General features: G+C 32.9%; 1 protein-coding gene across 4 annotated transcripts in view; it reads left to right on the plus strand.

Moving 5' to 3' along the window:
- Nrx-1 (Neurexin 1) overlaps nt 1-12,930 on the plus strand; it is a 196,038-nt gene that overhangs the window by 79,481 nt on the left and 103,627 nt on the right. For all 4 annotated transcript variants that reach the window (XM_076126468.1, XM_076126469.1, XM_076126472.1 and 1 more), the window contains exon 4: nt 5,926-6,070. In XM_076126468.1, the coding sequence (XP_075982583.1) occupies nt 5,926-6,070 (145 nt within the window). The remainder of the gene's footprint in view (nt 1-5,925; nt 6,071-12,930) is intronic.

A 12,930-nucleotide genomic window follows, 5' to 3' on the forward strand; every position in this document is an offset into this window, starting at 1 on the left:
TTGTTGCAGGATTTTCTTAGTTTAGTTACTCTTTAACTTAAATGTATTTAGAAGCAATATTTTCTTCTTATAATTGCCTCTGGCTATGTCGGTAGTGTATCCGACTGTGGACCACGAGGTCTCGCGTTCCATTTCTAGGTCGGAAAAATGAGAAAAAGTGTTGTAGGTGTGAAAAAGTGTTATTAATTTCTTTTTAGATTTATTAGATTTGTGAATACTTAATAGTAGTCAAGAGCTTGGTAACGTGCATGGTGTATGGAAATAGTTTCGTCCCATATTATTTGGAATCAATGTTAATAATGGCGAAACGCGGGTCCTTTACACCGCTGCCTACATCTTCGGATATAACAGGTGTGATGTTATGTATGTTGGTTTGTATATATGTAATAATAATCCACTTATTGACCAGAGGCTGAATAATAAAATAGCTCGAAAATTCTAAGTTTTAGCTTATTCTCTAGGTGGCTCATTAAACCTTTCTTCACGTGTTAATCCCTTGAGGCACAATAAGATATTTTTTCAAAGAAATTCAGATAGACAAAAGTGGGTCAAACTTTTCTGAAACTTTTATACTTGTATAGGTCATGTGTACCAAATGGATATATTATGTTCAGTGGCAAACTAAAGAATGGACTACATCTCTTATATTCATCTGTATGTGTGGTTGTCAGCTTATACCTCACAAAAAGCTGGATCGATCGAAAAAATATCAGTGGACTTTTGAAAAAGGTGGACGATTTGAAACACGACTAAACCGGTAGGTGGCTTTATTGTCGATATTCCAGTAAATAAGAATTTTGCCATAAATTTGATAAAATTTGAAAAAATGAAAAAGCCACCGAAAAACGGCCAGCTTATTTTGTCCAGTATCACGTTTTTCACATAAACTCCTTTACCCTTACCAAATATTAACCTAGATATTATTAAAGAATATTCTTTCAATATTCAAACATAAGAAGCAGGTCAGTCAAACCATTCGTATTTGCGACACGACTATTGGTAATACTTGTATCGGTAACAGTCGTACCGATGCTCACGTACGATACAATACTAGGTACTGTTACTGGTAGGAATATGAATACAATTTTATATTTTTCAAATGTACTTTGAATATGACAAGAGTTTTGACATGAATTGATAAAGTGGTCTCTCACTTCTGCATCGAAAAATTGCATTGCATAAATGATTTTCTTAAATGAAATTGTACAATTTTAATTTGAAATAAAACGTAGCTTACTGTAACGTGTATCTTTTACTAAAAATCTTTTCTTTTCTAAATATAAATTTTCATCCAAAATTGAACGTGGTCTACTCCTGCATGTCACATTTACTTAAAATTGTATTTTTTCTAAATAGATAGATTACGACTTTGGACATAAAAATCATCGATACCTCTTTAACATCAGTGCTGATTAAAATTGTGCATAAATCATTTCGAAAATGAAATTTAAAATTCTTTATACTCTTATCTTTACCCACAACAGTACGTAGTGTCGTAGTGTCTCCCGAACATCGTAAGCTTAGATCCCCTACAAGGCTGTGACCTGATTCCGAGCTATCTTCTTAGGACAAAGAAAATAGAATAAAGCGCAACAGAGATAATATGACGTCACACTAAGACTTTATAACCATTTGGGATAGTGGTCTTTGTACGTTTACTATAACTTTCTATTACTGTCACCGTGTTTAGAAAACTGTACGTTTTTATATTTGTTTATTTTAAAATTGCTTGGAAATTTTACTGCAAGTTATTGTTGAACATGGTCTTATTTTGATTACTTTTTTTGGTACAGTGGCGACTCCTTATTTCTTTTTTTTTGAAGTGACACTATTAGAAGTCGACATGTAATATCGTACAATAGATAATAAATATGAAATTAAAATTATTAATTAGAAGACATTTATTTCAGGTACTTGCAATGGTTTTACGATTATTTTACTAGTTAACATTTTTATGCAAAATGAAGTGGTGTATGTACGTATGCAAAAAAATATGACGATACGCATTTGTGACGTCACTGGTTACAATTGCCTTTTCTAATTAAGAATATTTACTTTTAATATTGTAACGTTTCTTAATAACGTCAAATATATTTTACTAGTCATACCTTATCAAGTTACTAATTGAAAGAAAATGAACAAAGCTAATGCCTGTCATTATACTCATTTCCAAAATAGGAGCAAAGGACCAAATAGTCTCGCTTTCTAAACAATAAATGAATCTCATTATAAAATAATCTATTATATCAAATTAATTATGAACAAGCGAAGTTGTGCCTGAACTTCGGCCTAGACTAATCTGCAGACGAAGTTAGTTAGACTGAACGTAAGACATTTAGCATCAAGTATTCATGACGTCACAAGTTTGTAGTTCAGATCGTTATCTCTCGCCAACTGTGATAACTATCTGTGTTATGCTTCAAGTGATATTGCAACGCTTCTGTATTTATGCTTTTCTGTGACCACTGATTACGAGGTCTAGGCTTGCGACTCAAGACTTGTAAAGTTAAAAATTTTGAAGTTTTTAGTTGTGTATTGTTTTATTTTGTGCTATTTTCTGCAGTCAATATTATTGAGTAGCAAGCGTTAGTCATTTAAATTATTAAAAAAAACCCTTCATACGATCATGGGAGGGTTGATACCTAGAAATTGTTAGCCATTTGTCGAGACGAGAGTAGCAGTCGAGAGTCAACTCTAGATGATAAATAACAGAGCATAATATTATTCGTCGTTAATTTATGGTTTATATTGTGCAAGCTCATTGTCCAATATATTCTAGATCCGGCCTAATAATGAGTAAAACAGCCAAACATAAGTTAAAATGATAAACCTATTTTAACTTTAACCCCAATACGGTGCAAACGGCGCGACAAGCTATTGCTGGGAAATGAGATGGTTGGCTTTATTCCTCAATTTCGTTGCAACAATGTTAAGGAAATTCTTTAAAAACGTTGACACAGTATTTGCATAATATTATTTTGACACCGCACTGCTTTGAGAGCGGTTGATATTTTTGTTCACTCTTTAGAACTTTTCTTTTTTTCTTTAAAGTCAACTTGCTCCAGCGTAATTGAGCATTGGTCAAGCTTGCTTTTTTCTGTTGTCATTCTAGGGTGAAAATATTTGTTTTCTTTTTTATAAATACTTAGCAAAGATTCATCTATTATTATCTCTGGATAAGAATCACAGTGAAGATTTTAAGTAAATAAAAAAAAATACATAGACTGTTTTACAGCTTGTTACTGTCCCATTGCTGGTCATAGGTCCCAAACTTAAGCGGGGCTAAGGAATTGAGTCCGCCGTGCTGGCCAATAGCAAGTTGGGGACTTTGCATGTCCTCATAAAACCTGACTCTTTATTATTATATTTGGTGAAACCAGCATCAGCAACATTATAGACATAAAACAACAAACTATAAATAATATGTTAATAACAACTATCTGTTAAAACTATTCATCAACATTCAACACAAACATATAACTGAAACAATATTAACACTAATAAAAGCTGTCGTCACAAAACAAATATAATTTGTAATTTTACATAAAATATGATGTTCACAGCTTCGGTATATTTCTTTTTATTACTTCGATGTCGCACAAATTATTCGGCAAAGTTTTCAGGTTGTTATAAAACTTGTCTGGTCCCTTGGGTAAGAATTTTTAACGGCGATAATTCTTGCGGTGTTAAAATAATTAAAGTATTAAGTTTTATTTATGCTAGTTTGTGAGCAAGTAAATAATATGAAGGTTTTTGATAGTGCTTTTAAGTTCTGTGTATTTATCACAAGCTGACCCGCGCAACTTCGCTTGCGTCACATAAGAGAGAATGGTTCAAAATTTTCCCCGTTTTTGTAACATTTTTTATTGCTACTCTGCTCCTATTGGTTGTCGCGCGATGATATATAGCTTATAACCTTCCTCGATAAATGGCCTATCTAACACTGAAAGAATTTTTCAAATCGGACCAGTAGTTTTTGAGATTAGCGCGTTCAAACAAACAAACAAACGCTTCAGCTTTATAATATTAGTATAGATAATTTCATTTTACATTCCAATTTATAAACACGCTAGGCACGTATTTGTAACACTCAACTGTTCACGCTGGTTGTATGTATTAATCATTATTTCTTTTATAGTTTAAATATGTTTCATTCCCGCCTGTTTTACCCAAAGGTGAAGGTAAAGTTTATAAAATACGCCCGTGATTTGTTATTTACAATATTAATCCCATGCTAAAGAAAGTGAGCCTATTGCATAGCAATAGGCTGACATACGGCCTGGAGTTTGGTAGCGTGCTAGGTATATAGATACCTAGTACGTTACCAAACTCCAGGCTACTATTAAGAGATATTCTAATATAAAGTAAAAGCCAATAGTACTCTGGGGAATCAGGCTCAAGACAACACGATCAGCAGTCGTAGACAATAGCGGCTATACTGCAAGAGCATTCCATTATAATAATTTCAAACACAATTACCTAAAACACAAAACACTCCTTATAACAAAACAATTTAGTACATCTTCTAGCAATTACTTTAATATCTAATTATCTGTTAGTTTGTCTTTATCACTTGCACTTCTTAATTAGAAACGAGCTAAAGTGCAAAGAATATTTTCCATGAAACTAGAAAATAATTTCTTAAGACACACATCTGGTGTCCTGTGGATTTTGTAAAAGACAATCTATATTAGATTGGAACGGTATTTCTTGCACTTAATTGTTAAGTTTTATGTATAATTATTATTATATACCATACTTATTAATCTTCTTATAAACGTCATTTGTCTGTCTGCTGCGTTCAGCGGTCGGAAAATAACCTTCAGAGGGCTAAGTAACATATAGCGCGGACATTCTATACATAGTTAGCTTAGTGCCAGAATTTTTAGTGGTACTGGAAGGGCATCTCCGGGCATCGAAGCGCTTGTAAAAAGTCTAGACTTCTTATTTTCTTTATCAACCTATAAATGGGAATAAACTGCACAAACGAATATTTTATTTGAGTCTATCAAAATGGCCAGTCCAATTTAGCGTACCCCAGTGCACTCCTTTGTAGTTTCAAAACAATATATTTCAGAACAAAGTATAAAACATGATGTATTGTTCTCAACGTATCAGCCAACGAATTTAAAATTTCCTCTCATCCCTCAAACAGAGAACCCGTAAACAATCTACTATAAGAAAAGCAATTTTAAACCAAGCCAGGGACCGTCACATTGAAATATTGTTCAACACCACTTCGCGTAATAGAAAAGGACAGGAGAAAAATTGTCGTGTGCTGTCTCCCTCGCACAGTGACGAATGTTCCTTGGAAAGCGTTTCATTAAAAATATTTTAAACGTATATGTTACTTGGACGTGTGTGGAAGTTGAATTGTGTAAATAAGATGAATATTTATTGGTATTTTGTCGCGTGAAGTATTGCGAGGATTAATCGTGTGTTCGAGTTTGGTACTTGGGAATATGTTTGGGAGAAAAGTAGTACACAGTATAAAGGCGAATGCAGTTGCTTGGTTCTTGTTATGGAGACGTAAAGATGTGTTAAGAATACATAAGAAATTAAAACTACCATTCACATTTTAATTAAAAAATACATCTAGGTACTATAATAGGGGATATAAGTAAACTGTTCTGATTCCTAAGTGTTTGTAAACCGCACCCTAACCTCGTCTAACAAAGAAAAATATCTAGGAAAACAATTAAAGAAAAGTTCGATCTGCCTTCTTCTCATAAGTGGATAAAACCATTTGGCGATTAAAAAGAGTGGCCAGGAGTTTCTTACCAGCTTCTCATTGGCCCTACCTTCCAAACTGGCGGTAAATTCACCCTCTGTATCATTAACTATCAGCATTCGACCTGAATGAATAAATTATGTGATTTTGTTTTTGTGGGTACAAATATTCATTTTCTATTTCTATTGTTCCAGTTACAACTCCAAGCTAACGACTCTGGCGCTTCCATCAGTGATCTTTGAGCCCAAGTTCCGAGGTTCAGTGCGTAACCTGGTGTACTCTGACCTGCCTGGACAACCGCCGCGGAGGCAGGAGCTCAGGCATTCTAGAGATTTGAAGGTAAGTGCACTAGTTTAAGTGAATTTCGTTATTTTTTATAGTTGCGGTGATTATCCCTGCAAAAAGATTATACCTTATGAAATAGTAGATTTTAGGGAAACGCTACAATAAATAAATTACAGCTAGTTTATCCCATCTGAAGCCAGCCATGATTACGTAAAATATTGACAGACTTTTTTAACAACGTTCCTATTACTTTATCTAAAAGATAGTCTATCTAAAACATATTTAAGGCTTATTGATACTAGCTTAGTGGCACTATAAGTATATAAGATTCTTTCCTTTAATATTTTTATAGCTTCTATTAAGATTGGCATAGTATAATAGCATAGCATAGCATAGTATAAAAACAAGAGGAAACCTACAATTCCATCAGTACGACAAAGAACTAATCATATAAAATAGAAAGTACGAAAGATTAAACTTTTGAATAATACATCCGCGACCAACTTATAATATGATAATATTGTTTACTCTCAGTTCCGAATCAGCTGAGTGCTTCCACAAACAGAATTAATACAAGTACTTATAAAATCCGGCTTACCAACACTTTGTGATAGAATTTAAGTTATTGTACCCTTTTTGACGTATTGTTAATGAAATAAGTGAGAGCGTGACGGATTATATTGAAAAGACTTTACCTAAACAAACAGATATTTAGGTGCTGCTTATTGTTTAAGGCTACTTCAGTTATCTTTGAAAGCTAAAGTTTGCTTGTTAAAGAAAATAACTACCAGCAATAAATAATCCAGCATTGTGGATTTTTTAAATCCTAATACACGTATCTAAAACAGTAACTAAGTATGTATAATAACAAACATTTTGATTTTGTAAAGTTATGATTCCAGAAGTAATGATTCCTATTTAGCTTCAATTATCTAAGCATTTTTAATTCTAGTTTAATACTCCGTTCAAACCATGACTCAAACAATTTAGAAGTATTTGTCTTAGCTCTTACTCTGCGTAACCTTAAAAATGTGTTTAACGCCCATCTAGCTCGTGCTAATGAGAGTCGTATTAGGTTGAATTAGAGACAGTTACTCTGTAATTTAAAGAAAAATGACCACAATTACGACATACTTCTCTTTGAGATTTTCCAGAAACATAAAAAATAAGATAGAATTAATGTTAATTAAATAACGAAAGTTGCTATAGTCGTATAGTATAAGCGTTCATTTTCCATAGTTTCCACTTAAGTATTAAAATTTGAAGATTATGACTTTTGGTAGTACATGCATAGAATCGGTCACACTTATCAATAAGCATATTTAGCATATCTGGCGGTGAAATGTGAAACAAACCAAGGCAAAATACGAGTATGCTTGTAGTCGTACGAATTCCTTTACATTTTTTATTAAATATTGTTTTAACCCGAACAGTAAATGCTTATGTATACCTTTTATATACTATACTACATACAATAATCGTAAAATAATACAGCCTCTTAAAGCCTAAAATCAGTATAACATAAAACAATTTAATGTTATCTACCACATACTAAGAAATAACTTGAAACTTCCACGCTTAGAACAATATCATAAACATTTTTGAAACCTATTGTCGTTAATCAACTCGCATCTTACTTCATTTTCAACCTTAGACAGATGAAGATAAGGTTTACTTTTCGTAGATTAGAAAGAGGTTGCTAGGTCGTTTTTTGTTGAAAGTTTGACGTAACGATTAAGCCTTATTCACGGTTTTAAAGTTTATTATCTAATGTATTTTTATGTGAAACAGTTCTCTATATTATATAGCAATCGATCGAAATATATTCTCTATATTATATATATCATGAAGTGTCGGGTTCTATTCCTGTGTTAGAATAGTTAGAAAGGTTTTACATGATAATATAGTTTTTTGTTTCGTTACAGTAGGAATATGTTTGAGTATTTTTTACAAATGGTTTTATAGTTTTTCACTGTTAACTTACCTCAACTTTCTTATGAGCACTTTATAAGATAATATATAGAGCTTGTATATGTAATCTCTTCTACTAAACTATAATTCACAATATACTACACGTGTAAAAGCACTGAATTACAAACAATTTAACGTTTACTTGAAAATGGTTAGGTTTCCTAGTAGCAAATCATCGATAAATTCATGGAACATTAGAAATAACAGTTATAACTGAGAATCTATTGAATTCCGACAACGATATTTGTTATAGCTTTTACAGTGTAATTGCCACGCTGTCAATTATATTCCAATATAATATTACCTATAAAACAATACTCTGACTGAATTCTAGCAATATAGCATACTTCATATGTTAGTGGAATGTGTAATTACTAATTTCATTAGGTATAAAATTATCTATTATTGCTTTTTTTTAAAAGAAAAGTAAGCAACTGAATAAAACACTTTAAGAGAAAAAAATATAATACTGTAATGAATAAAATCACGCATCACGAAACTCAAGTTTTAAATTCAAGACCTCATAAAATTAAATTGTCCTCTATAACATGTGATCCAGCGTAGCGGCAATAATTAAAATGTATTTAAGTAACACAATATGTAAATACGAAAAAAAGGCGATACAAAATGAAAATAAAAGAAATGAAAACGTCCATACAACACAGCCAACAATTAATTGCATAACGTTCTGACGTCATAACCCCAACGCATTTCCATTGCAGTTGAATCTCATAAAAGCTACGAAGCCTATTCATCCGCAAATATAGGCTACGACCTCGTAGCACTCGTAGCACCGCTACGCAGCCTCTACGCAACAATCGTATAGAATTGATTCCATCTGACCCTGTCCTTGGGCTAGATTCGAACAGTTTATTTCACCCCCAACCCTCAATTCAACCCCTCGTTTAAAACGCTAATGGATGACATCGTTTATGTTTTAATGTGCAGGTATTATTTATTATTTTGCGAGGTACCCTACGGGTTGGATTAGATCGTAACCTTTTCACAGGGCTGTCTGTCCGTCTGTCTGTCTGTCAGAAGTTTCTAACCCTTATTTTTTGGCTTTTTATTTTCATTGAGAGTAAAAAAAATGTTTGACTATAAATTTACCGAGTACGTGTTTTGTATGGTGGTTATGCCGAAATAGAACTGTATACCTACTGTTTAATACGTTTAATCACTTTCGTCCTCGAAAATGTATATAAATGCTTAATAAATTCACGAGAGTAGCGAACAGACTATAAATTCATAAAATAGGGATTTCGCTAAATCATCAAAACGTGACCAATGTTGCCAGGTAACATAAACCCTCACAATATTTTATTAATATATTTACCAACCTTTTTACACCTACCTCTATCTCGGCGTTCATTAAAATTACTGGCCGGCTACACATCAATGGAATACAGTTACGAATTTTTAAAATAGAATTTCAAAGGTCGAACGTTCGAAATTATTCACATTCACAATTCAGACTGTACTGTTTCAATAAGGTCAGTGCAGATCTCGCGGGAAACTTTCAAGGAGTATTTTAAAAGACAATTTTGCGCTACAGTTAGTCGTGGAGATTTTCCTGTTTTTTGTCTTTTCTGTTTTTCTTAGGACAGAATTTTAAACAACATTTTACCAACATCAATGGTTGCTTAGATATTTAATGCAGTTTTTCATCTTTAAATTTTTTCACTAATTTATTGATACCTATAAATTAGACTTAGTTACGTATTATGTAGCTGTTATTGATATATAGAAATTCTAGAGTATGATTTTTTGGACGGACCTACGTCTTTTACGTCACATCTTAGTAATTATGATTATCATAAAAAACACATAATTTTTATGTTGAGATTGCTGTTAAGTCGCTTATCAAAAATTAGTCAGCGAGGTCTAAACTGACCCTTAGTTTGCACAATTCCGACCTTCCGATTTTAATCTGTGGGCGACGAGGTCGACGAATAAAACTGGTCTCTCGTGCGCCGACAAAAGGTTATTTTTATAAATAGAACTACAATCGATGTGTTGGATTGTGACTGCCAGCTTTATTGAACTTGAAGGTACAGATTTGAATTTAGAATGTCGGAGGAATTATTGAGCCGTTCTAAATTGCGTTCCGTTTTATAAAAATGTTGAGTGACGGGGAATTTTATTTTTCATTTTATTAGAATTTAAAGCTTTAGCTGTAGTTAGTACAGCCTAATATAAAGTTGTTTTATACAATCTTTTGAAACACTTAAGTGTTGATAGCTGTAATGCATTATAATTATTTCACATAAATGTTTTTCGTAGGATGATGACTGAATGCTAAGACGTCACTATAATGATCCTTATAATAAGTATTGAACATGAGAAAATATTTTACTCGCATTTTAAAGTTTCATTCTCTACCGCGAAGTTCTGATTTAATTATGACTTTTAAGAACCAAAACTATTAACCAACCATTTTTCAAACTATTTTTCAAAAACCCTGTCATCACAGAAGCTGCTATTATTAAAACATCGAATATTCTAAAAGATGGAGTACATCGACTCGACGGTAGAATACTAAGTGTGACAGAGAAGACAAAGTGTAATTCAATTGTGCGAGAGAGACATGAGATATTGATGAACATTACTTTTTTTTTTAAATAAAATTGACGAAGACTTTTAAGTTTATATCAGAATGGTGCTAGTGGAAACTAACTTAATGTCGTTTTATATAATTGAAAGTTTAAGCCCACGTTTGGTCAGCGAAACCTTATCTCTATTCTATTCTGGGAGGATATTTATGTATTTGGGCAACAGTCATTTTAAAAGATTTTATAAATATTCGCCTCTCTTCTGCTGTAGCGTCACTACTATGAAAGTAATATATTTAACACTACACACTGATGTATTTATACAACATAAAAAAACTAAAGTATTTTGAAAGTTAGGAAATCATTTCAAATTTTTCCTCTATTTTGGAAACTCACAGTTCATCGACTCTTCTACTAACGTATCACTAAAATTCTCTAATATACAAACGAACAGTCAAAAACTACAGCCCCGAGACCTTATCAAAAGATGCAAACCTTATCTACATTATTACATTACATGTCAGACGACAGTTACATTCGAGATATTCCTTCATTTTTACATTTAAATGTAACATTTTTGACTCGCAAATAAGTAAAGTTCAATCTGTTTTTTGAACTCGAAATGTCTCATGATTTACAAGAACAATTGTTCAGTTTTCAACTATTTGTATTGATGTAGCATCGAATTCAATTGTTTTAAGAATTGATGCTTGTGTTGTAGGATTAGTTTTTCGAAGACAGTTTGGATTGCACATTTTTCTTTTTTCGAAATGATTTGAATGTTGAAAATGTTTCGAAATGCTACAACATTAAAAATTATTGCATTATTTCCGTATGGTTGGTAGTTAACTTATTGACTAAGATTTTAAAAGCTACCTGAGAGTCTCCGGCATAACTTGACTGTTACTTTAACACTTTCGCTGCCAACGCTACTTAGTAGTTTTTCTGAACCCACTCAGTGAGTTGCTATCAATCAATGTGTTAACTGGTAGCAACCGATAGATTCAAATACCTTCCAAAACATGGTGACACTCAGGTTATCATAAGCTCAGCTCAAAAACGACAAAACGAAATTATTTATGAAATATCGGCATTCAAGATTGTCTAACTCACTGAGCGTTAATCGACATTGATAAATTAACAACTATGTATGTACAATAATTTTTCAGACGTGATACATAACTATAATTTTACTAGTTTTTTTCTAGTCACTACATATAGAAAAGCCATTTAACCTAAAACTGCACACGTACGTTTTCAACATGTTTAAACATCACTGTACCTAAAGCTTCACTATCACAAGATAATCCGGGCGGTGGTGCCATCTCGCGGTGAAATGCATTAGATTAAGAAACCATCTGCGATGCAGCAGGTAATGGATATATAATGATCCGCGATAGTAAGCTTTGTAGATAGTTTAGCTTTTAAGTAGTTTGGGAGAGTTTTTCATTTTGTACAGCTTGGAAATACTATTAGCTTTACGAGATGGCTTTTGTTGTTTAGCACCGGTCTATGTATGAGAATGAAATACCTACTACAGAACACTACATTTTGGCTGGTTTCAATGAAACTGTGCGCTATAGTCAAATTCCACTATTGGCGCTAAAGATTTTCTAACTCACTAACCGTTAATCGACATTGAAAAGTTGGCAACTACATACAAATATATAATGTGATACATAACCATAATTTTACCTAGCCACTACATATAAAAAAACAGCGCGTCTTCAACACTTTTACATCACTACACCTAAAGCTTCACTATCACAAGATAATCCGGGCGGTGGTGCCATCTCGCGGTGAACTGCATTAGATTAAGAAACCATCTGCGATGCAGCAGGTAATGGATATATAATGATCCGCGATAGTAAGCTTTGTAGATAGATTAGCTTTTAAGTAGTTTGGGAGAGTTTTTCATTTTGTACAACTTAGAAATTATAAGGTTATAAGAATCGCTTTTGCTACTAGGTTTATACTCACGTTGTCTTATATGTTTAGAAATAGATTTGTTGTTAAGAGAGAAGAAGAGTGTACCTGTGTATTGAGCACACTACATAATTGGCCGTTCTGTAGCCAAATTCCAGCTAGAAAGATTTCATTCAGTTTTGTTTGTAGACGTCGTAGCAAGTGACGTTCTTCGGTCTTTGCCTAAATCTATGGGATAAAGCTTGATTTTATTTTAAGAGGTATGTCAGGTATAAGACACATTAATATGGATCAGTACCATAGTAACAGTAGGTATTGTGAAATATAATTGGAGCAAAGCTTAAATACCTTTGATCGGCTCTGGATTCTAACTCGAGACCTCGTGGTCAGCTGTCTCTCTCGCTCTCATATACACTACAGCCGGTGCCCTAGGACCCAGGTAGTATATTCGCAACATTCTTCAAA

Source organism: Anticarsia gemmatalis, chromosome 19 (genome assembly GCF_050436995.1).
Source record: "Anticarsia gemmatalis isolate Benzon Research Colony breed Stoneville strain chromosome 19, ilAntGemm2 primary, whole genome shotgun sequence".
Classification (NCBI taxonomy): Eukaryota; Metazoa; Arthropoda; class Insecta; order Lepidoptera; family Erebidae; genus Anticarsia; species Anticarsia gemmatalis.